Source organism: Hyla sarda, chromosome 4 (assembly GCF_029499605.1).
Source record: "Hyla sarda isolate aHylSar1 chromosome 4, aHylSar1.hap1, whole genome shotgun sequence".
Classification (NCBI taxonomy): Eukaryota; Metazoa; Chordata; class Amphibia; order Anura; family Hylidae; genus Hyla; species Hyla sarda.
This window is the reverse complement of record NC_079192.1, coordinates 284,701,354-284,727,753: the sequence shown is the minus strand read 5'-3', so window position 1 is coordinate 284,727,753 and position 26,400 is coordinate 284,701,354. Positions and strand designations below refer to the sequence as shown.

At 40.8% G+C, this 26,400-nt stretch overlaps 1 protein-coding gene and 1 long non-coding RNA gene across 5 annotated transcripts in view; one reads left to right on the top strand and one right to left on the bottom strand.

The window, feature by feature from the left end:
* Positions 1 to 26,400, top strand: part of TMTC2 (transmembrane O-mannosyltransferase targeting cadherins 2) — a 310,935-nt gene that overhangs the window by 169,473 nt on the left and 115,062 nt on the right. For all 4 annotated transcript variants that reach the window (XM_056574417.1, XM_056574419.1, XM_056574416.1 and 1 more), the window contains one exon: positions 9,243 to 9,357. In XM_056574417.1, coding sequence (XP_056430392.1) covers positions 9,243 to 9,357 — 115 coding nt within the window. The remainder of the gene's footprint in view (positions 1 to 9,242; positions 9,358 to 26,400) is intronic.
* On the bottom strand, positions 16,060 to 23,459 carry LOC130369319 (uncharacterized). Its single transcript, XR_008892718.1, has 3 exons — positions 23,172 to 23,459; positions 20,398 to 20,451; positions 16,060 to 16,277 (listed from the first exon to the last, which is right to left on the bottom strand). It is a non-coding gene; the product is annotated as an uncharacterized LOC130369319 (long non-coding RNA).

The window sequence follows — 26,400 nt, the reverse complement described above, 5'->3', positions numbered from 1 at the left end:
TCATAATTTAAAATAATAATTATTTTTAAATAAAAAAAGAACCAAAAAAATAATTTATATGTGTAATATATTTGTCATTCATATTCTTGGAATACGTGGTCTAAGGGTTCATAGACATGACTGTATTATGAATCCTTGTAAGACGGCCATGTAAATCTCTGGGCCCCTTACTGTTTTTTTTTTCCTTTCTTATTATTCATTTATATGGAATTGTTAAAGAGTAACTTGTCATGATCTTGTTACATTTTATAATCCTCCCAGTTTACTGCCCCTTCATGATAAACCACCCCCTGCCTTTATTTCACAGACTGGGAAGGGGTGTTACCCAGCAGGTGTGACATAATCTAAAGCCATACAGGGGAGAACTTCCTCCCTCACTCTGCTACACACAGCCCAGAGCAGTTCAATGTGAGATGAGCTATGATTGGTTAAGGCTGCACTACCCCCCCCCCCCCTTCTCAGCACTCCAAACTGCATTTCCGGATTTTGGACTTCTGCCAGGTCAGCAGGAGTCCAAAGTCTGTTCAAGAGAGAGGGTGCATTCACACTGAGAAATTCATGAGGAATAATTTTGATCAGGAAATTATTGACTTTTGTCATTTGAGCCATCGTGCGGAATTCGTGCAGGAATGAAGGAGGCTATTCAATACTACTTTTCTGGATTCCACACGAATTCCGCACAAAATGGATTTTGTCAGGTAAAAAAAAACGCATTGACTTCAATGGGCTTTTACTTGAGGATTCCGCCTGAAAAATGAACATGTTCTATCTTCAGGCGGGACAGAATCCAGTGTCGCAATTCCGCTAGCATTTGAAACAGGACATCAGAAAGTTCATTTGAAAATGACGTGATGAATAAATTGGAGCAGAAAAGGCAAGCGGAATTACTGGAGTAAATTCTTCTTGAATTCCTCAGTGTGAACATACCCATAGGGGGACATGTGCTCTGGACAAGTAGGGAGACACCCAGTGGCAACCTTTTTATAACACAAAACATAGAGCTTCATTTTTTAAACAAATACACTAGAAAGGTTTTATTTACCATAAGGAGTGCAATAGCAAAAATTTGTTTTAATGTCCGTGCCCATTTAATAGAACTATTTTTGCATATTGTAGTGCAACATTGACTCAAAAACATTTTGCAAACAGTGTGCCTCCTACTATTGCAAAACTAAAGCTCCCGGCTCTTGTAGTTTTGCAACAGCTGCAGGCGCATGGTTTGGCAAACACTGTTCTATTTTTGTCATTTTGCCAAAATGTTTGAAAAAATGTATTTTTTAAATTCTTTTTCTTTTATTGAGTATAGAATGAAGGGCGGGGGGTAAAGGATAAAATATATATATATATATATATATATATATATATATATATATATATATATATATATATATATTAGCACAAGGCTGCAACATAGCAAAATGTGAAAAAAGTGAAAGGGTCTGAAAGCTTTCCGGATGCAGTGTATATATGTTGGACATGATTTTGTTATAGTTACGATGGAGTAAATTGCTTTAGGTCAGAATAGTTTGATTAAGCAGCTAAACAGAACTTGTTTAATCAGCTGTAAGAATGATCATGACTAATCGCTGAGTGGGCGGAAGGGCATGCTGTACTTATTTGTAGAGATAGTTATATATGTATGTGTGTATACAGTATATAATATATATATAATATGTCCTGCATGTCTGTACAGCTTTATACACACACACACTTCACAGCCAGACGTATCTGACAAAACTTAAATTTCAATACTGTATTTGTTGCTAAATGTGTAATTCTCATACTATTCCTTTATAATTCAGTCTAAATGTGTTTTATTAAGTTCAAGGCTCTTGGGGTGCATTCACACCACGATCTGACACGGTTTTCAGTCTGGCAACAAAAACTGATACGATCCAAACATCAGCCGAGCGGGATCACTATTTGACTCAGTCCGGCTTATTGAAATTAATGGGGTGCGGCGCATGTCCAGTGGAAATATGGCAGCAGCCTGTTTTTTAATTCTTCCATTGGATCTGGCTGCCGTACCCCTAAATCATGATGTGAATGCAGCCTTAGCCTGTCATTCTTTGTTGTACAATAAAGCCCAGGAAGAAAATTGCAGAGCAGGGGAGCCACCGGTTAGGAAGAAGACAACATCCTGTAGGAGTCAAATGGTGAAATCGATCCATGACTTACAGGGAAGTTCATGCTATACTGAATGTTTGTGGGAATCTGCTAAAAGTTCCTCTGTACAATGCGAGTTATCTCCATGAACCACTCAGTGATAGAGAGAGGATGTGTGTTCTTTATCAACGGGGTATCCGCTGCCTCGCAGCCAGCAAAAGAAAACTATACAATGACTGAGTAATAGATTTAGTAGAACCCAAGAGTAATTTTAAAGGCCTTTTACATGGAGGGATTATCGGCTTGTTCATCAGCTGATCGCTAGAATTGTGTGGTCCTAAATATAATCATTGGATTGCTGTACATCTTCCTGTTTAATCAGGGGGTGTTTGGAGGACAGTGATGTAAGTGACAGGCACAACGGAACAAACCAGACTTCATTCAAAGGCTCCTTAAAGGGGTACTCCACTGGAAAACATTTTTTTTAAATAAACTGGCTCCAGAATGTTAAACATTGAATTTCCTTTGTCTGACCACAGTGCTCTCTGCTGACACCTCTGTCCATTTTAGGAACTGTCCAGAGTAGGAGCAAATCCTCATTGCAAACCTATCCTGCTCTAGACAGTTCCTGACATGGACAAAAGTGTCAGCAGAGAGCACTGTGGTCAGACAAAGAAGGAAGTCCAAAAAAAAAAAAAGAACTTTCTGTGGATCATACAGCAGCTGATAAGTATTGGAAGATGTTTAGATTTTTTAACAGAAGTAATTTACAAATCTTTTTATCTTTCTGGCACCAGTTTATTTAAAACAAAAAATGTTTTCCAGTGGAGTACCTCTTTAAACAAGTACCTATCTGCTAGATTGGTGCTGATATCAGACATGGGTCTGCTCCAGTATGAAAGGACCCTTACAGCACACAAGATTGTTGCCTATTACAAAATAAATCCAGCTGAAGATCACAGTTAGGACAAGAAGACGCATTAAACCTTTTCTGTATCTGTGCTTCCATAATGTTGAAAATGCGTTTATTCTCTGCTGCAAGTCAGTGGCCTTCCTGACATACTGAGGGCTAAAATACCTCCATGCTTCCCATCCCTGCTACTGCCTGATTGGCAGTCAGCTGGAAGCCTAGCCCTGTTTTCAAATTTCCCACCTGCGCACACTTCATATGCACAGAACAGCAATGAGATTTGGGAACAGGACTTGGCTGCCAGCTTACTGTTAATCAAGTAGGAACAGGGAAGTGAGGGGGAGCAAGGAGACGTTCTAACCCTTCAGGGGCTTTGACACTTTGTATCAGAGAATAAAAGCATTTTTCCATGTAATGGGAGAACAGACAGATGTATGGAAGGTACCATGTGTCTCCTTGCCCTAACAGCTACCTAGATTTAGCAGTGCAGAACATGAATTACAGCTGACAGATTTTAAAGTAAACTTGTCTGGTGTCTTATGTTGTCTGGACCATGGATAGCATAAAAGGTACTTAAATCCTGTCATTTATTCTGAAGCACTGAAGTGTTTTAGAAAAGTCATAGTTTAGAGAAGAACGGAGAACAGGGCAGAGTGTCAAGGAGGCCAGTTCTCTGTTCCTCTGGGATTGATTGACAGGTGTCTCCCTATAACCGAACTTCCGCCCAGTTCCCAGCTTATCTTTGATAGTGTGATCTCTGAAAAGCTTTACATGACCAGTGGCTCATTGTGCCATAGTAAAGAGCCAAAGATTCACCTGTTTTGCCTCTTGCTTTTCTGTCTGGAGGCATGTTATTTAAAAAAAAAAAAAAATAGCAACTAAAGAGGTAACACAAATTGGTGGCACACAAAGATATACAGTACAACCCAACACACTTTTCTGCTATTCAAGCAAGATGGACATTGACAGTGACTTTGTTGGCTTAATGTCAAAGGTAGAAATTTTTAGCTAGTATATTCCGTACATGAGCACAGCTGTGGAAAATGTGCAGTTACCTTGGCAGACCACCAGGGACAGATTTACACTGACATTCTTCCAGGCAATCCTTGCAAAGTCACTAAATAGCCTGTGTCTACTAGGATTTTAATACCTCATAGTCACCCACTATAATTTTAAGGGGCTTGCTTGTCAAATGCACATGTACAGCCTACCACATGCGAACAAAACGATAACTGTCTACAGAGAATGGCTGCTCAAATTTGCCATAAAAATTGCCTTATTACTTTCAAAATCATGTGCCCATTGGCCAACCCATGTGACTGCAACATGGTACCATATCCTGCAAACAAATGTTGTTAGGAAATAGTTGTTTAAGGAGCATTCTAATATTTTAATACACCAATAGGGAGCCCACAGTTTAGCTTAGTTACGACTGCTTTATTTTGTTCCTTATTTTCAGCTTATTGGTATATGAACTGTGTCACCGTTCTCCATGCCTCACATTAATGAAGTCCAGATGGAAGTTTGTGCACTTCACGGCTAAAGAAGTCTGTTTCCTAAATTGCTCACCATTTGAATATTTAAGCATTGTTTCTTATTTCAATTTTCCACAAATAAAGCCAAAAAGACTGTGTACGACAATTGAATTAATCAAATATCTCTAGTCTGAAAGACTCCTTGAAACAATGTATGCCTTAAGGCAGCTTGTGTCACCACCCACACAGATAACTTTCTAGATGATACTCTAATAGGAGAGCAAGCAAGCAAAGTGTTGCTAATACCGCTGTGCTTGAAGAGTCTGAAATGCGTTGCTAATGAGAAACATAACTTTCCATTTAGCTTGTTGTGCGAGCCAACTATGCCCCAATCCAATTAGCATTTCCTTTATGTTATTTTGTTAGTTATTTCAGTACAGATCCTGTAGGACGGATGAGCAGGTTTTAACCCTTCTCTTCAAGGCTAGTCCACGGATTATGGGCATTGTTAAGGAATGTATTGTGGGCAATTATCAATAATGTTTAAGAACTGATATCAGGGTGACACATGTATGATCTGTGTGATAAGGAAAGCATGCATAATATTTCAAGAGTCAGTACCCTTCGTATCGAGCAGGTAGGGGTCAAAGAAGAGAATTGCATGGCCGCAGCTCTCTCCATTGTATCCTACTGAGGTTGAGCACACTTGCTTTGTTTCTCTATTCCAGTGTTTCCCAAACAATATGCCTCCAGTTGTTGTAAAACTCCCCTCATGCCTGGCTATCTGGGCATGCTGCGAGCTGTAGTTTAGCAACAGCTGGAGTCACTCTGGCTGGGAAACACTGCTCTATTCCCATAGACTACAGTGGAGAGACAAGATTTTTGTTTTGTCTTTTTCTTTATTTAGGGGCTTCTAACCTCTTGGGGGTCTCACAGGTGGCCCCTCACCAATCTGACTTTTTATACCATAAGCTGTTGATATGCTTTAAATAGTTGCAGTCAAAAACACTTAACAGCAAGACAAAAGAAGAGAATATCCAACATTCTATTAATTTTGTTTATGTGACGTTTATGATTGTCTAAACTCTTTTCTATAAATGACCTATAACCTCAGATCAACTTTCTGCTTAAAAGTCAGCATAGAGGATGATAATATTGTGACATGCACTGATCAGCCACACCAGTAAAACCACCTTTCTAGTATTGAGTAGTCCCCCTAGTGACACCAGAGCAGCTTTGGCCCTTCAAGGGTTGGAATCTACAAGACCTCTGAAGGTAAACTGTGGTATGTGACACTAGACAGAAGCAGATTCTTTAGGTCTTGTAAATTGTAAAGTGAGTCTTTCCACATATCAGTTTAAAGGGGTTGTCCAGTGAAAATGATCTTATCCCCTATCCATAGGATAGAAAATAAGTATGTGATCGTGGGGGTCTGACTGCTGAATCTGCATGATCTCCAGAACAGGTATCCGGCTCACTGTAGACAGCACACACTCCATTAATTTGTATGGGAGCTCCAAAGATAGTTAAGTACAGCACACCGTGAGGGAAAAAAGTATTTGGTCAGCCACCAATTGTGCAAGTTCTCCCACTTAAAAAGATGAGAGGCCTGTAATTTTCATCATAGGTATACCTCAACTATGGGAGACATAATGAGAAAAAAAAATCCATGAAATCAAATTGTCTAATTTTTAAAGAAATTATGGTGGAAAATAAGTATTTGGTCAATAACAAAAGTTCATCTTAATACTTTGCTATATACCCTTTGTTGGCAATGACAGAGGTCAAACATTTTCTGTAAGTCATCACAAGGTTTTCACACACTGTTGCTGGTATTTTGGCTCATTCCTCCATGCAGATCTCCTCTAGACCAGTGATGTTTTGAGGCTGTCTCTGGGCAACACAGACTTTCAACTCCCTCCAAAGGTTCTCAATGGGGTTTAGATCTGGAGACTGGCTAGGCCATTCCAGGACCTTGAAATGCTTAAGAAGCCATTCCTTTGTTGCCTGGGCGATGTGTTTGGGATCATTGTCATGCAGAAAAACCAAGCCACGTTTCATCTTCAATGGCCATGCTGATGGAAGGAGGTTTTCACTCAAAATCTCATGATATATGGCCCCATTCATTCTTTCCTTTACACATCAGTCGCCCTGGTCCCTTTGCAGAAAAATAGCCCCAAATCATGATATTTCCACCCCCGTGCTTCACAGTAGGTATGGTGTTCTTCTGATGCAACTCTGCATTCTTTCACCTCCAAACACGACGAGTTTTTACCAAAACGTTCTACTTTGATTTCATCTAACCATATGACATTATCCCAATCCTCTTCTGGATCATCCAAATGCTCTTTAGCAAACTTCAGATGGGCCCAGACATGTACTGGCTTAAGCAGGGGGACACGTCTCGCACTGCATGATTTGAGTCCCTGGCGGCATAGTGTGTTACTGATGGTTGCCTTTGTTACTTTGGTCCCAGCTCTCTTCAGATCTTGTGTGGAGCCCAGATCGAGGGAGATTATCAGTGGTCTTGTATGTCTTCCATTTTCTAATAATTGCTCCCACAGTTGATTTCTTCTCACCAAGCTGCTTGCCTATTTCAGATTCAGTCTTCCCAGCCTGGTGCAGGTCTACAATTTTGTTTCTGATGTACTTTGATGTCTTTGGTCTTGGCCATAGTGGAGTTTGGAGAGTGAGTGTTTGAGGTTGTGGACAGGTGTCTTTTATACTGATAACAAGTTCAAACAGATGCCATTAATGCAGGTAACGAGCAGAGGACTGAGGGGAATCTTAACCGGTTGCCGACTAAGGACGAGCCGGCTCGTCCTGAAACTGCAATCGGTGTATGACGCGGCTCCCGACTCGAGCCCGTCATACCGGCCATCCCCCAGATGATTCCTGTAGCTGGGGGCCGGCGTTGATATCAGACATGCCCCCTCCCATAGACATGAATGGAGGGGGCGTGGCGTGATGTCACGTCCCCAGTCTCGGAAACCCGGAGGTTTCCGAAACTGGAGATTCAGCACCCGCATAGAATGTGGGTGCTGCAGGGAGATCGCGGGGGGTCTCAGCAGCGGGCCCCCCGCGATCAGACATCTTATCCCCTATCCTTTGGATAGGGGATACACATTTTTGCCCCTTTAATAACATTTTATCCAAGCGGGGCGAGTTCTGCAATTTTTTTCTTGCTTTTATGTTCAAGAATTACAGAGCTATACTTGAGTTTCTTCACGTGCTCCACCAGATACTGAACCAAAAACCATAGCCTTTGCTGCATGGTGTGAACAGTTGATGTCCTACGAAGTAGTGCTGACAGCTATTTTCTTTCTGACAGAGTGGACACCACTGTATATGTCTGCATCACCTTGTGATTAGATGCAGATGTATATCTGTGAAACACAGTGTGAACCCAGCCCATACATCCCACTTCTTGACCAGTGCCTTTATCATGAGATTATCAGTGATCTCCACTTCACCTGTCACTTTTATGTTTTGGACAATTGGTATTGTAAAACCTCTGTTTTCTATACAGCATGCTAATTAAAGGAGAATACCTCCCGTCAGCTTTGTGAGACTTGTAGTACAGCAGTGGAGATCAGTGTTAGGGTATGGATGAGGATTACATTTCAGTAATTTATATTAAAAGGGTTCCCAGCCCCTAGACATCTTATTCCCTATCACACCCCTACCCTTCAATTCCCTGGTTGAACTTGATGGACATATGTCTTTTTTTTGACCGTACTAACTATGTACCTATGTAAAGGATAGGGGATAAGATGTCTGATCGCGGAGGTCCCGCCACTGGGGATCCCCGCGATCTCTGCTGAGGCACCCCAGACATCTGGTGCACGAAGCTAACTTTGCTCCTTGCTGGATGACTGGCAATGCGGGGCGGGGGCTCGTGATGTCACAGTCACACCCCGTTCATGATATCACTGCCACGCCCCCTCAATGCAAGTCTATGGGAGGCGCATGGCCGTGATGAGCGCCGGGTGCAGCAGGGAGATTGCGGGGGTTCCCAGCGGTGGGATCCCCGAGATCAGACATCTAATCCCCTCTCCTTTGGATAGGGGATAAGATGTCTAGGGTATGAGTACCCCTTTAATGTCAGTGCACTTGGAAGGTTACTAGCTGCAGTGAGTCTGTCATTTTGACTGCTATAAAGGTATTCTTACAGCACAGAACATTTACTTATTACTTCTGCTTTTCAAGTGAAATGGCTTCCTCCAATATTGTTCCTCGGATTCGTGTTTCTGCTGAGCTCCGGAGCGGTGGCCTCAGCTGCACTGTCCTGGTGAGGACAACTATTCTTTCTGCAGAGTTTTTCCTGTCTTTTCCTGTAGCAGCTCTTCATGATTCAGCAGGCGCTTCCTGCGCTAAAGTAATTACTTGTGCTGAAACATTTGTCATTATTAGTTGATCTTTGTAGCATAGCATTATTGCCTGACAGCAGGAGAGCTGATACAGAAGCCATCCTAGGATGAAAGCCTACAGCCTCCACTGTTTGCCGCGGCCAGTAATGAGTGTGACATTGTCAGGAATGAATGGACTTATTTTGTATGCTGGTGTCAAGCAGAAAATACTATATTTCTTAACAGAAAAGTCATTAATATGATACTGTCAGAAAAACAGGACACCAGTCCCTTTGGTTTTGAAAAATGTGATCAAGTAAACCACCTGAGAATGTTTGCTATTTGTGTATCTTAAAGGGGAGCAAACTAAAAAATTAACTTCTTTTTATTTTTATCTGACAGCATGGGGAAACCTTGGGAATGTGTTGAAGAGCCAGGGCAAGATTTCTGAAGCTGAAAAAGCTTATAGCAATGCCTTATACTACCGAAGCAATATGGCTGATATGCTGTATAACTTGTAAGTATTGCATGCTGGATGTGCCATTATTCAATATAATAATAGGAGGGTGCTCTTAAAGGGAATGTGTCATCAGAAAATGATCTATTGTTTAAATTAGGTTTTTATTTTTTCCATATTTTCAAAGAATTTTTGGTGATGTTTGTTCTAATTTTCCATGCTACTATATATTTTTAAATAATCTTGAAATTTCTTAGTTTTCATTATGGCCGCTAGGCCTAAAACTAAGCTGAGACTTCCTGTTCTGTACAGATCATTTCCCAGTAATGTATGTCTTCTCAAAGCAGATAAGGAGTACAGTAAAAGGTGACACTAGTAGAAAAATAACAATGGCTCCACCACCATTCACAGCAGAGATCCTTATAGAATGATCTCTTCATATGTGTCTTCACTCTTTGATAGCTCCTGTCCATTGTTGTCTATAGTCAATGGGCCCTGCTGTTAAAAACAGTTCAAGCAAGATGGCAGCCCCCATAAAAATCCAATAAAAAAATAGAAACAGATTAGAAAAAAAGAACAAGTTTAAGTATATGGCTCTACTCAGGGAAAAAAATCTAGATAATACATTCCCTTTTAAAGGAGGGGTCTGTTTACTCTGTTGTATCCCAGCACCATCAAATAAAAAATCACTAAAATTTGAAAATGTTAATCTAAAATATGTTTAAAATCTAAATAATCACAAAATATAATAAAGAAAAAAGGCATATGAATTCATATTCTGATGTAGCATGTGTGTTTCCTCTTGGTATATATACTATAAAAGTTGTATCAGCAATTTTTCTATTTAAAAAAAATGTTCCATTCTTTAACATCCTACTATACCGTCACATGTCCAAGTTCTCTTTATTGTAGCTTATGGAATAATAACCAACTTAAATCAACTATTTCCAGAAAGTTAAATAGATTTGTAAATTACTGCTATAAATAAATCTTAAAGGTGATATACGGCGAACATCTTTTAACTCATCCTGTGCCCGGGCTTTAACTCACCTTTCTACGCTCCCCTGTTGCGCTCCCCCGTTGCTCCCTCCGCTGCTGCTCAGCTCCATGCTTCTTAGGCTTGAAACGTCACAGTGCTGTCAGCATATTTCAGGCCCCAGTGATATCCTGCCGAGCAGAGGAGGGGGGGGGGGGGGGGGGGGGACAGCTGGAGGCACACTAAGGGTCGAGTCACCGGCAGATAACCATGAAATAAGGGTAGAATCACACGACACAGATCTGCAGTGTATTTTACGCTGCGGATCAGGGTCGTGTGATCTTACCCTTATGGTGTATTTACACATACAGTATTTTGTGCAGATTTGATGCGCAGTAATTTCTGCTGCAGATTTCAATGTAAACTAAATGAATATTCACTGCTTCGAATCCTGCACATCAAATCTGCACAGAATACAGTACGTGTGAATAGACCCTTAAAGTGGTACTCCGGTGCTTACACATCTTATCCCCTATCCAAAGGATAGGGGATAAGATGCCTGATCGCGGGAGTCGCGCAGCTGGGGACGCCCGGGATCATGCACGGGGCACCCCGTTTGTAATCAGTCCCCGGAGCGCGTTCGCTCCGGGTCTGATTACAGTCGACCGCACGGCCGGCGGCGTGTGATGTCACGCCTCCGCCCCCGTGTGACGTCACGCTCCGCCCCTCAATGCAAGCTTACGGGAGGGGGCGTGATAGCTATCACGCCCCCTCCCGTAGGCTTGCATTGAGGGGCGGAGCGCGATGTCACACGGGGCGGAGGCGTGACATCACATGACGCCGGCCCTGCGGTCGCTGGTAATCATACCCGGAGCGAACACGCTCCAGGTACTGATTACAAACGGGGTGCTGCGTGCATGATCCCGGGCATCCCCAGCTGTGGGACTCCCGGGAACAGGCATCTTATCCCCTATCCTTTGGATAGGGGATAAAATGTGTAAGCACCGGAGTACCCCTTTAATGTTATTTAGCTAACTGTGTAAAAAGTGCATCCAGTGCCTATGCTCTCTCTCTTGTGGCAGCTGTTTTTTTTTTTTATTTTTTTTTTTTTATTTATTTATTTATTTTTATTAAAATTTATCCATACAGATAAGGTGGTTGGCCAATCATACCAAAGTTGGCAGGTTGGGCTGATGATAATCATATATATATATATATATATATATATATATATATATATATATATAGCCAATTTTATTGTAAATTTAAGAAATGGATGAGGATACATTTTTTAGAACAATATTTTCTTTTTACCTGATGAAATACTTTTAATTTCATGAAGCCAGCATATAGAGGTTGGTACACAAATGATGTTGGCAGCAGAAAGCTTCTGGGAGACTATAACATGACGTGTAAACAGAGCATACCGTAAAGCTAATCTCCAGCTCACAGAATTGTTAAGGCAATTCTCTATGCGTATATTTAGAAATCACCGAGCATAAACCCTTATGGTGATGTGCTGCCACACAGGCAAAGCCAGATTAATAAAACTTTGTAGACTCGCCCTGACCTGCATGCAGATAAACTGTATCTCCATTATTACAGCTTGCTGTTTCTATCTGGGAGATTAAAAATAATATTTTCCAACAATTTTTCTATGGCATTCATACAGTGCACACTCTTCTCTTTCAATACAATATTTTCTTAAATTAAAGATTAACTGGGCTTTTATTTTTATATCCCCATTTCTATTAAAGGGGTGTATGGTATCACCCCAAGTTATATTACTTACTAATAAAGGGTTATCAGAAATTGTACTGGCCTTAGAATGTTTTGCTTGATTTACCCCTGAAAGAAAGTTGTGTAGTTCTTTCATTGTCAGTATAGTTCCAGTTCCCCGGCTCTTCCCTCTCTACTAAGGTAACCCCTCTGCTGTCTCAGGAGGCTTTGATGGATCTTGTCTCTGAGCTTGACACCCACATCAAAGTGATGTCAACTCTGTTCAGCCTCAAGCCCACATCCTAGCCCCCTGTTAAATACATATACATTTTTATTGGGAGAGTAACGTGTGTTTACAGCATGCTTCCTTGTGCTGAGAAATACTACAGGCTGAGCAGCAGACAGGTAATGAATAGCAGGTGCTGCAACCTCAATAGTCTGCTGTAAAATTAGATGTTCTACAGCAGCTCTTGGTGTGGAATGGACTGGATTGCTGTGAAAGGGGAGTTGGCAGGGTGGGAGGACTGTGATGAAGAGCTGAGGGAAAGCAATTTATCCTGGGAATTGTAATGCTGAGCAACTGCTAAACAAGTACAACCAGGAAGTATAGGATTAAACAAAACAAATAGATTTTTGGTAGTTTTAGATCTGGGGCAGAAAGGGAAGAAATGCTATATGCTTTTGCAGCATGTTTATGGTTTTTCTTACATGGTGTCAGAATACCTCTTAAAATATTAATATTTTGTAATATTGCATCTATATTGATTTTGTTCCTTTTACTGAGGTATATCTAGAGGTGTATATTTGTTTTCACTTAGACATCCCTACAGTGTATCTATATATAAACACCATGCATAGACTTCAACTTAAAGGAGTATTCTGGGCAAAAACATCTTATCCCCTATCCAAAGCATAGGGGATAAGATGTCTGATCGCGGGGGGCCCGCTGCTGGGACCCCCCACGATCTCCCTGCAGCACCCGCATTCTATGCGGGGCTGCGTCTCTAGTTATGGAAACCTCCACCCCCTCTATCACGCCGGGCGTGGCATTACGTCATGTCTCCAGTCCCAGAATGACGTCATGTCTCTAGTCCCGGAAACCCGGCGGGTGCTGCAGGGAGTTTGCGGGGGGTCCCCCCCCCCCTGCGATCAGACATCTTATCCCCTATCCTTTGCATAGGGGATAAGATGTTTTTGCCTGGAATACCCCTTTAAGAGTGGAGCGCCTATTACTGCTCATAAAATTTTAGGTTAGCAGGAAGCCTTTTTGAGTGAACCTGAAACTACTGTGATGGGGAGAGGCTTCCTGCTGCCTTAAAATCTAATGAGCAGTAATAGGCGCTCCCTTCTTCACATTTCTGGGCGTGTCCTGAGCAGACAGGAGGTGAGAGAAAAAGTAGGACAGAAGCTTGGCTTTCAGAGTGTGTAATGTTATTTCACAGCTACAAGCCAGACAGCAGAGCTGACAAGGAAGATCTGTGCTCCATGACTAATAACATTATATTAGTAAGTTGCCTTATGATACTTTTTGACGCCATACACAGGTTGTTTCTTTCGCCTGGGAAACCCCTTTAAAGGGATACTCCACTGGAAAATAATTTCTTTCAAATCAACTGGTGCCAGAGAGATTTGTAAATTAGAAAATATATTTAAGAACAGATGCGGAGCACTCACCAGGTTCTATAAACAGGGACTTATTTATTTCACATGAATAGTAGAAGCGGGTTCACATGCAGAGGAGCAAGATGGAATACATGCGGGGTTATGCAAGCTGGCGATGGACCGTTTACACGCAGAGGCGCTTCGTCAGGCCAGTGCTGCAGATTTTAATCCTTCCAGTACTTATCAGCTGTGGTATACTACAGAGGAAGTTCTTTTCTTTTTAAATTTCCTTTCTGCATGACCCCAAGTGCACTCTGCTGACACCTCTGTCCATGTCAGGAACTGGGCAGAGTAAGAGAGGTTTGCTATGGGGATTTGCTCCTAATCTGGATAGTTCCTAAAATGGACAGAGGTGTCAGCATAGAGCACTTGTGGTCAGGCAGAAAGGAAATTCAAAAAGAAAATAACTTCCTCTGTAGTATTCAGAAGCTGATAAGTGCTGGAAGGATTAATATTTTTAAATAGAAGTAATTTACAAATCTGTTTGACTTTCTGGCACCACTTGATTTAAAAAAAAAACGTGAACCCCTCTAAGACCCCCTGCACTTTAGTGTCTTTCACTCTGCTTTTGACATCTTTTAGGATGAGCTGTCAAGGCATTTTAAACAATCTTATTTCCTTAAATTGCATAGTTTGTGTCAAGGAGTGCTTGTCCCTGTAAAGTATTTCACTCATTAAGGCACACTCGTAGATTTGGCACGAGTTCTGACTAAAGTAAAACTAAACAAAAACACTGTTGTTGATGGTTGGTCGTAAAACATGAAGTCATTTTTTTTCTTTTCGTTATTGAGTATCAAATTAAGAACGTTCCATATGTTGGATACAGATCCTGCTGTAAACACTTCCAGAAATCCTGAAGTCCCTTCTACTTCAGCTCTGAATAATTCTTAGCTCATAATATTACTAAGACACGTCCCTTAGTAGATGGCCATTGCTTGTTTTGACTGACACTAGGTGCCAGCAACCCCCCCCCCCCCCCCCCCAACCTTGGTTAGGGTATTTAGTTATAAGACTAGGAGAGCAGACTGAATTTTTAGGTCCTGAGTAAAGGATACCTTTCCTTTGACTTTCCTTTTCATGTTGTCTACAAAAATAAACAAATAGACTGTCTTATCTCAAGACTTGGTGGAACAATGTTAGCAGTAAAGCTGAACATATATATTAGGTCAGTGTATCCCAACTATGGTGCCTTCAGCTGTTGAAAAACTATGACTCCTTGCATCCCCGGACAACCTTTGGCTGTCCAGACATGCTAGGTGTTGTAGTTTTGCAACAGCTAGACGCATCCTGTTTTGGAGACACTGTATTGGATATATGATTTTAGTGAGACCAAGTGACCATCTGATGCCTATAGTGCCTTCCAACTATTGGGCATATGGCATTTCAACTGCCCAACTCTTTTGCTCCCAGGATTCTGGCAGCGGTTTTCTCCCCGATCCTCATTTAGAACACAAGCATGCTGGGCTGAGCCAAGTGTGTATGTGTTTATTGGATGATCAGGAGAGATAGTTGATGGCCAAACTAGCTTTTGGCCAACAACTATGTTTGTTGTATGGCCAGCTTTAGAAATAGGAATTTGCTTGGGGAAGAAATCTTCTAGACAGGCCTGTGAGAAAGATGTAGACCCAATAAGTAAATAGTTGCAATCATACCAATGGTATGTGTAGCGAATTAAATCTCCCAGTAAATAGGAAATGATACATTGTCCATATGGGACTGGCTAATGGTGAAGTTAGACAGATTTTGGGCATGAGAATGGGGTTCCCTCGTGTCCCCTAATTGCCAGCTGAAATCTTTTACTTGGAAAGCTTAATTTCCTATTACAGACTTCTAGTGCACCTGGATTAACATTATTGGAAAAGGGTTCTAGGACAAGTTAACCGTTTGGCACACACAAGGAAGTAGCAAACTTTAGCACGAGTAAGCACACAACGTATTTATTCTTTATGTTAAAAAAAAAATAGTTTGAGTGGGAAAGATGGCTTTGTATTTTCTCGGGACGCCATTAGTTTTTATGTGCAAAATAAATCTTGCTTTTGTAAGCATTCGTTGTGCTGTATGCCTCATCTTAAAGAACGTAATAACTATCATTGTATGTCTATTTTACCCTAGTGTTCACTTTAAATTAAAAAATGTTTTTAACCATGCTATAAAGGCTCCTCATACTCTTGACAAGATGAAAACTATTTCTCCGATGTGTTATAGATTATCCAACATGTATACTCATTCCGGACCTAATTGGTTCCATATAAAACAAACACAGTCCTAAATCTTGTCTTATTACTTTATGCAAGTCAAGATCAATACAAACAAAACTCTGGTTGGTTATTTAAGGCAACATATCCCATATAGTTATTAGGAAATGGCTTGAATGGAGTCCGGTTAATGTCCGTACATGTGGTGTAGAAGTCGATTTGTCATTGTGTATAGTTTTATAGCATAGGAAAATGTATACATATGTAATCCTCGCACTAGACTAATATATTCCTTTTACAGCCGTGTTTATTGATTGCTTCTATGTTTAATTAGAGCCGAGATATGCTGCTTAGTTGTTGATGACACTACAGCTGAAACCTCGCTTCTGTGTGTCGCTGAAGATACATCCTTCTTGTGGTTTCACAGTCTAAAGAGCAAATTCAATATTTATAAACTGGCAAGAAAATTGCATTTTTAATAAACACTTAATAAAGCTGTTAATTGAGTTGTTCATTGGGGCTGTTGTAGGTATGACATAAAACACATTCCCAGGTTCATTGGTTCTATGTTTATTTTGTTTTATGGAAAGCTGAGGAGAAATTGTCATTACAGAAGTATTTATAGGCAAATATTTATCCCCGGCTCCCAGTCACTTACAGGGTGGTACTAATGAATTGATTCTTTTTTTTTTCTAGTATTTGCGTGATAGTTTATGTTATAAAATAAGAAAATTTCCTGAGTTTTGCAGGTAACAGTAATCCACACTTGAATTCAAAGGACTCATAAATTGCCAGGTTTCCAAGTCCCCGTCTGAGCTGCCGGGATTTTAGCTCTTAGTTTCCAATTAAGATTTAAAAAAAAAAAATAAAAATGCACATAAAACCCCATTCACACGTTATACTTCACAATTATACCTTCAATTATACACTTTAGTCTAGAATTAAATTTTTCATTGAATTCTAAACTTCACAACTATAAATTCCCACCTGGATGGGCTTTAATTTGTTCCACTTCTCACCATAGGCCACAAGGACCACTGGAGAAAAGAAAAGCATATGTCCAAAAAATCTGTTCACATGAAGTGTATAGTTTTCTTTTCTATTCATTAAATATTTCTAGTGATCTGGTAAAATATTTGGTGTGCAATAGTAATAGGTTGTGTCTTTTTAAGTAATGCGCTTTATGCCTCATCTTTAAACATTATACTTGAAAATTATACATTCAATTTATACACTTTATTTTCGAATGTAACTTTTCATTAAATTATAAACTTCACATATATATAAATTTCCACCTAGATGAGTTTTTATGAGTTTCACTTGAAAAAAATTAAGATTTTGTCAAATAATCTGTTATGTGCACATTACAAAGTACCTGTCACCAAATAAACTGTTCTAAACTAACTCAGGCTGTGTTCACGAACTACTCCTAACACCCCTCCAGCCCTTAAAAAAAAAAATCAGAGCTTTAAAAATCTCTGTATCATACCTTTCATCTTGCTCACATAGTGCAATTTCCCAGCAAGAGAAAGTGGGCGTTTCCCAGCAGGCATGACATCACTGAAGCCTGCTGGGGGACAACTTCCCCTCTCACATTTTTGCAGTGCTATGGGGAATAGAAGACCTCAGGCTCTATGAATGTTTCAGTCTGTGTTGCTATCATTGAGGCTCTCCTGCAGGCTTCAGTCAGCTTTCTGTGAGAATCTGTGGAGCTTTCACTTTCTGGGCAGCTGTCAAACAGGCTCAGTGCAGAGAAACACTCCTTGAGTTCGGGCTCCTGCCAGGACGGGAGGAGACCAAACTCACTGTATTAATAGCAGCAGGGAACAGAACAGCGCCACCTAGTGGCCGTTTTTTTATATTTCTTTTTAAACATATTTATGTTGATGATTATAAAAGCAAGTGAATGGGAAAGTGTCTGCTAATTACACAAGGAACACTATATTAAAAGTTTTATTTGGTGACAGGTACCCTTTAAGTATATAGATAGTTTTTTTTTTTTTTTGTTTGTTTTCCAGTAAATCATATTGATTTGCCCAAATATTTGGCAGTGTACAATATTTATTTATTTTTTATTCCTGACTTGTTATAATTAACTAGAATTTGCTGATGTAACATTATCTGTACAGTTTAAAGTAGTACTGCAGTGGAAAACTTTTTTTTATTAACTGGTGCCAGAAAGTTAAACAGCTTTGTAAATTACTTCTGTTTTAGATTGTTAATCCTTTCAGTACTTATCAGCTGCTGGAAGCTCCAGAGGAAGTTGTATAGTTATTTTCTGTCTAACCACAGTTCTCTCTGCTGACACCTCTGTACGTGTCAGGAACTCTCCAGAGCAGAAAGAAATCCCCATAGCAAATGTCTCCTGCTCTGGACAGTTCCTGGCACCGTCAGAGGTGTCAGCAGAGAGCACTGTGTTCAGACAGAGAAGAACTATACAACTTCCTCTGTAGTATACAGCAGCTAAGTACTTGAAGGATTAAAATTTTCTAATTTGCATATCTGTTTAACTTTCTGGCACCAGCTGATTAGAAAAAAAAATTGTTTTCCACCGGAGTACCCCTTTAGGGTATGTTTTCATGATTCAACATTTATATAACCCTCAATGCACCCTAGTCCTGCATGAATTAACACCTTCATTTATTGCTGTTAATAAATAACATTGCCTATCATGTCTACACCCACAAACTTGTATGCTTTTAATGCAGTGTTACTGCTATGGTTCTCTTTTTGTTTTTAACCACTACACAAAAATTATGCATGAAAAGCCAAAATTTTGGACAGACACACCATGGCTAAGAAAACTGACATAAAGACATTTGCAGCTTTTACTGTGAACTGATATTTACAAATGCCCTCAGCTTCAAACAAAACTCACAGGAATTGTTTTTTTATTATGGACACTTGTCAAAAGTCCTCTATGTGCACATACTCCATTAGTGTACAAGCCTTTGATAGTCTTGTTTGAATTCACAGTAAAAGAAAGGCAAAAAATACATACTTTTTTCCGTGGGATCAAAGGAGCTTGTATGGAAGTGTTATAATCATAGTTTATGTTCACATAAGGTTCTTCCTGTTTTTTGTAAAACAGAAGTCAAAGGCAACAAAGTGCACCAGGATAGGCATCATGTTTAAGATTTATTTAAAAAAAAAATCTTGAAATACATTTTAAACATGATGCCTCTCCTGGTGCACTTTGTTGCCTTTGACATCTGTTTTACGATAAACGAGATTGTGCATTATTTTTGCGTCTCGTTGCATCCTGTTTTAGTGGTAAATTTGCCCAACAAAAGAGGGTGTTTTAACAGGATGAAAAAACATATTGTCAGCGTAGCATTATTATCTTTGCTCTCTTTTCCCCACTATGGGTGCATTCACACATTGACTGGATCCACTGCGGATTTGAACTTGCAAATCCCCAGTTGTAAAATCCACAGATTTGCTGGGTAAAACCTGCAGTTGCGGATCGTGTGTGTGTGGGAGTACCTCCTATAAATGTATTTACAGTGCCCAGTAGTGTGCCACATAGTGAGAAAACATACAGCAAAACTGCATGGGTTTCCCCCCAAATTGACAAGGTTTTGTAGTGCAGTTTTGGACCACATCACACGATGTATTGTTTTAGTGAAATATGTGTCAGAAGTCGATAAACCATTCTACCATAACCTGCAAGCCAGGTAGGATCACCATTGCGCCTAAACTATAAGTTTTGGGGCCCAGACACAACTTTTAAGACACAACTCCAGCTCTTGTCTATGGGAATTTATGCAAGTGTATGGGACTTCAGCCAAATCCTTAGATTGAACGCTGAAGTCTCGGGCTTGGGTGGCAGCGCAAAAATTTTAACAAGTATCCTGTGGCCTGAGCCATTACTGGAGTTTTAAAATTAAATTCTCTGGCAAAAGTCAATTTTAATTGGAGGAATTGAAGGTTGAAGAAGAAGACTGGCAACAAAATGAATCTATACAGTCATAGAAGTTATGACCACTCACTTCTACAGCCTCGTGGAAAACGGAACATTGTGCTGGTAGCTCTTGTTCATGGTAAAGAGGAAAATCATTTTAAAGGCTTACTCTTCTTTCGAATTAAAATTTCCTTATTCCCACACTTAACACCAATCTCTGTTTCCCCCCTCCTGCTTAGTAATGCATAACCATTTATTAAGGCAAATGCGGTAACTTAAACCTGGCACTTGTGTCTTACAGCTGGTTAGTAAGTAGGGCAAGCTTTATACTAATCCCCCGGCTAGAGACTGGAGTCAAGGAGGGCCTTTGTAAATGGATCCATGCCAGGGAGGAGACCATGTTCCCCTTCAGCTGTCCCTGAAGATACACAGCTTGTTTTGACCCGCTCTAGTTTGCCATAGTTCTAATAGCCTGCCATCTAGGTGCCTTCTGTATTGTTTTCATTAATTCACTTATGCATGTATTTAGTAAGTCCCTCGTGGCCTCCTGGGAAGCCGGCTTTGATTTCTCCTAGAGCAGCGCTGAATATCTAGCACATCTTCTGCCAACATGAAGAGAGTTTGTGAAATTATGCAATTCCTACCTGTGTCTATAGAGTCTCATGTGGTTATCCAAACCGTTACGGCTGCTTTTCCATCTGCACAAATTAATGAATGGAATGTGAATGCTTCTTATCAGGATATCCATTTAGGGAGAGACAGATGGTGTCAAAAACAATATGAGCAAAAAATCCATACTGCATGTTTATTCATATTCTGGTCTTTGTTGGCAATTATAACAAGCCCAGAGCCTGGATGTGTATGTTTAATTATATGATAAATAATTATAGAATACCATACATTAATATTTTACTGAGCATTAAGAAGCAAAAACAAGATAGCCGTCTATGAGGTTTTCTAATAACCGTAGACTACGGAGTGTATTGTAATACTAAACAAATTGCCAACAAAAAGTTCTATCATCACCATAAGTTTGATGTCTTAGTGAAATTTCTGTGCATAGTTAAGATGAAGATAATTACAGGCTCCGTTAATGCTACTAATACTGTATCTTTAAATCCATATTGGTTGTAGACATGTATCATTTATAATCTTTAATGATTTCCTATGGGTTTCCAGTGTATCTAAAAAAAAGATTAAAAAAATAAATAAAAAGTGAATGTACCTAGACTTAAAAAATATTGGGACATGGTAAGGGTAGAAAGGGCTGAGGGGGCACTTAGCAAGACCAGTTTAAAACATAAGGTATTCACTTGCTCGCCTGTATTACATATACACACGAATAGAAAATGAATCCTCATTTTGGTGGAGACAGAGGTGGATGGAGACGGGAGAATTACTCAGTTGGCCTAGTGGACAACTATGCATTGAAAACTGGTGGTGTATAGTAAAGATACAGCCTAGATCTACTTATTCCAACTTGCATATTGATGTTTTTGAAATTATTAGCAAGATATGAACATTCCACCTTCCTAATAATTTCAGCAAATACTGTAACATGGTTCTTCAAAGTTAACACTGTAGTGTTATAAAAAAAAAAGTAGTAATACTAAGTTTGTGCCATGAATTTTTTATTTGTGTAGTTATTTAAGCGGTATTCCCATCTCCTTATGGTTTCTTTTATTATGACTGATGGAGGTCCCAGCAGTCAACCCCACCAAATAACTTGCTTGTTTCCTATCAAAAAGGGATGTAGACATGCATGCATGCATAATGTCTTGTTGATGGGCCCATAGACTTGAATAGGCCAAAAGTAGTCTATTTATGATTCGCCAGTTTCACAAATGTATACACTGTCCATGTGGGACTTTAAGACACCATCAACCACATATATAAGTCCTGCACAGACAGTGTATGTAATGATTCTGTAGCCACAGTTTGGAGAAAGAAGATATTTAATAAAATGCCTGTGTTTTATTAGTTCCTTGGCATTCCTTGTATGTGAGGCCTAAATTGAACATAATTTTTTTTACAAAATATGGAAAAGACTAAGATAACTATACAAATAGAACAAACATTTAGTAAATCAAAATCTTGCTGTTCACTGTAGAGCTGTAGATCTGTGTAGAATAAATAAAAACTGATGGGCGCAGAATGCTGCTGGAAACCAATACCTGAGAATAAATAACAAAGCTCTCAAGCGCAGCACATGAAATTATCTAACAAAATCCAGTTTTGTTATTTTAGATGACATAGATGTACGCACGGTTGCTGCCCCTTAGGCAGTGTATCCAAGTAAACACACCATAACAAGATCTGTTTGCAAGATCATGATGAATTACTAATAATCCATTTTATTCGGAACATTTAACAATGTAGCTATTAAAGGGGTATTCCGAGATCTAACTGGGACCCCCGCGATCTCCCTGCAGCACCTGCATTGTAAGCGGGGCTGCGTCTCCAGTTTCGGAAACCTCCGGTATCCGGGACTCGAGATATGACGTAACGCCACGCCCCCAGCATAATGTCATGTCCCCTCCATTCATGTCTATGGTAGGGGGCATGGTGTAACATTATGAGGGGGAGTGGCGTTACAAAACCTGTCCAGCTATATATACTGTTCTGAGAGCAGCATGTAATAGAGGAGAAAAGCTCAGCACTGTGAGATATAGCTTTATATAATCTGGAGCAGGATTCCTAAGTAAAAAACAGGGTACATCTTGACAGGACTGGATGGAGAGACAGTGAAAGTCTTGCTTGCCTCACCCACACACCATGATTGACAGTGTTCCCTGGATCCGTGTGTGTACAAAATAAACTGTCAATCCCCTTGTGTGGGTGGAGCAAGCAGGACTCCTTCTTATTCCCCTTGGAGTCCTCTCAGGATCTGCTCCTCCTTCAGACCATATAAACTTAGCTTCACTTTTCTCCCATTATCTGCTGCATAAAACACCTGACAGATTCTCTTTAAAGAAAGTCTACTGATGCTAAAGGAGTTTTCCAGGACTGCTAAAGGTACACAATTATTATTCGATCAGTGGTAGCCTGATGTCCAGAACCTCCATTGATAAATGGATGGCAGAAGCCATTGCACTCTGTTATTGTGGCCTCTTCATTCCCTACCACACACAGCATTTTAGTAGGTGCTTTACCTGGTATTGCACCTGCTCCCAAAGAAGTAATCGGGACAAACCACTATACCAGGTACAATCCCCACCAAATGTACGGAGTGGTATCTAATAGAGCGGTAACAGGCCATGTCCAGACCTTTAATCAGCTGATATGTAGTGGGATTGGATTACCCACCATTCAAATTTTGATGGCTTGTCCTTAAAGGAAAACTGTCACATGTTTACTCCCGCACTATCCACAGGTACTAATGGATAGTGCGGGAGACGCTGATTCCTATGATCCCTACCTTGGCCAGATCCGCCTGGCCGTTCGCCCGCAATCTTAGTTTTATTATTTGTGGAAATCTGGCTGTAACTGGCAAGGTGGGGTTTCTGTAGCTTAACTGGCACTGACATCAGCGCCGCCCCTCCGCAGCGCCGCCCACAAATGAATATACATCCCCCCTCCCTCCAGCTCTCCCTCTCTTCGCCGCTCCTAACTGGAGGGAGGGGGGGGGGGTGAATATAATATCATAAGCGGCCGGCGCTGCAGACAGGCGGTGATGACATCAGTGTCAGTTAAGCTACAGAAACCCTGCTTGTGCCAGTTACAGCCAGATTTCCACATATAATAAGATTACAGGCGAATGGCGGGGCGGATCCGGCCAAGGTAGGGATCGTAGGAATCAGCGCCTCCTGCACTATCCATCAGTACCTGTGGATAGTGCGGGAGAGAACATGTGACAGTTTTCCTTTAAAGGGGTTTTCCCAACTGTCTTTTTACCTTGCTGTGCTGTTGCAGGCTAAGTTCAGTTTTGGCTCTAAGATAAGTGGATGTAGTCCAGTCCCAGTAGCCAGGCAGCTACATGCAGAGAATGTTTATTTTTACATCTTTATTTTTTAACATGTGTTCAAAACTAATGGTTTGGAACACTACACCAATAATTCACCAATGTTCAGAGAATATGAATGATAAAACAAAAACTTTTCTTTCACTCATGGTTAGTGGTTGGCTGAAGCCATTTGTCAAACGATTGTGTTTACTCTTTTTAAATCATATTCACTACCCAAATGACCCTGATCAAAAGTTTACATACCCCAGTTCTTAATACCGTGTATTGCCCCCTTTAACATCAATGACAGCTTGAAGTATTTTGTGGTAGTTGTGGGTGAGGCTCTTTATCTACGCAGATGGTAAAACTGCCCAGTCTTCCTGGCAAAAAGCCTCCAATTCCCCTAAATTCTTGGGCTGTCTTGCATGAATTTTTGTGAAGAGGTGTTTGAGGTCTCCCCAGAGTGACTCAATGATATTGAGGTGTGGATACTGAGATGGCTACTCCAGAACCTTCACTTTATGTTGCTGTAGCCAATGACTGGTCGACTTGGCCTTGTTTTTTGGATCATTGTCATGTTGGAATGTCCTAGTACGTGCCATGCTCAGCTTCCTGGATGATGTGTTCAAATTGTCTGCCAGTATTTGTTGATACAGCACAGAGACAAGCCTCAAACCTTCTGGCACAAATTCATTTGAAGTGATGAGACTAAAATTGAACTGTTTGGACACAATCATAAACGCTACATTTGGAGAGGAGTCAACAAGGCCTATGATGAAAGGTACACCATTCCTACTGTGAAACATGGTGGTGGATCGCTGATGTTTTGGGGATGTGTGAGCCACAAAGGCATAGGAAATTTGGTAAGAATTGATGGCAATATGAATGCAGTAATCTATCAACAAATATTGTTGTACAATTTGCACACATCATCCAGGAAGCTGCGTATGGGACGTACTTGGACATTCCAACATGACAATGATCCAAAATACAAGGCGGTCATTGGTTACAGTAAAATAAAGTGAAGGTTCTGGAGTGGCCGTCTCAGTCTCCAGCCCTCAATATCATTGAGCCACTCTGGGGGACCTCAAACCTGCAGTTCTTGCTAGACAGCCTGAGAATTTATGGGAACAGGAGGCTTCTTGTCAGGAAGATCGGGCAGCTTTACCATCTGAGAAGCTAAAGAGCCTCATCCACAATTACCACAAAAGACTTCAAGCTGTCATTGATGTTGAAGGGAGCAATACACGGAATTAAGAACCAGGACTGTGGAGTCGGACGAAATTCTGGGTACCTGGAGTCGGAGTCAGCAAATTTTGATTGGAATTTAAAAAAAAAAGCAAGTTTAAATGTCCCAATTCACAAAAAGTTATAATTAATGACTTCTCTACTTTATGAATAAAGACCAATGCATGCAGTGCCTCACGTAACCGCAAAACGAACACATTAAGTGACCGTGAAGAAGCATGCTTTTCATTTGCTTTACTATATGGCACGCAACGCACAATTAGGAGTGGCAATACTTATAATTTCCATAGTGTTGTGTTCTGCTGTTACAGGGAACCCATGGGTAACCTAGTCTCCCACTGATAAGGGATTAAGTAAATATGTTTTTTGCAGGACTAGAGACACTTGTATAAGTGAAGGGAATGGAGGGTCAATAGTTCAAGACTGAAGCTGTAAACCATTGGAAAAACTGCTGCCATTCAGCTAAGGCTATACAAACTTGTAAACTCGATTGTAGCTTAAAGGGATACTCAGCCCCTAAACATCTTATCCCCTATTCAAAGGATAGGGGATAAGATGTCAGATCGCCAGGGTCCCACTGCTGGGGACCCCCGGGATTGCCGCTGCGGCACCACACTATCATTACTGCACAGAGGGAGTTCGCTGTGTGCGTAATGACAGGCAATACAGGGGCCGGAGCATCATTATGTCACGGCTCCGCCCCTCGTGATGTAACAGCCAGCCCCCTCAAAAGTCTATGGGAGGGGGCGTGGCGGTCGCCATAGACTTGCATAAAGGGGGTGGGCCGTGATGTCACGAGGGGCGAAGCTATGACGTCACGCTGCTCCGTCCCCTGTATCGCCCGTCATTACGCACAGAGCGAACTCGCTTTGTGTAGTAATGAAAGCGTGGTGCCGCAGTGGCGATCCCGGGGGTTGCCCGATCCTTTGGATAGGGGAGAAGATGTCTAGGGGCGGAATACCCCTTTAAACTTTAAACCTGACTATGTGATTCTACTAGGGAAATCATGTTTTATAATAAATGCCCCTTCCTGGATCCTCCCACTGCCCTATCTTCAGCAGCAGATCAGCACACAAACTATTCAATACAGTAGACTGTTGGCTTCCCAGCCAGTAGTCCTGTGGTAATGACATGTATGTTGCCTTTCTTTCCTTCAAGGAATGTATAAAATACATTCTCATATTAATACAGAGGAGTCGGGGAGTCGGAGTCGGAACATTTATCTACCGACTCCACAGCCCTGTTAAGAACTGGGGTATGTAAACTTTTGATCAGGGTCATTTGAGTAGAATGTGTTGCGATTTATTATTTAAAAAGAGTAAACACAGTTGTTTGACAATAAATGGCTTCAGCCAACCACTAACCATGAGTGATAGAAAAGTTTTTGTGTTATCATTCATATTCTCTGAACAATGGTTAAGAAATCATAAATTCTGCAAGGGTATGTAAACTTATG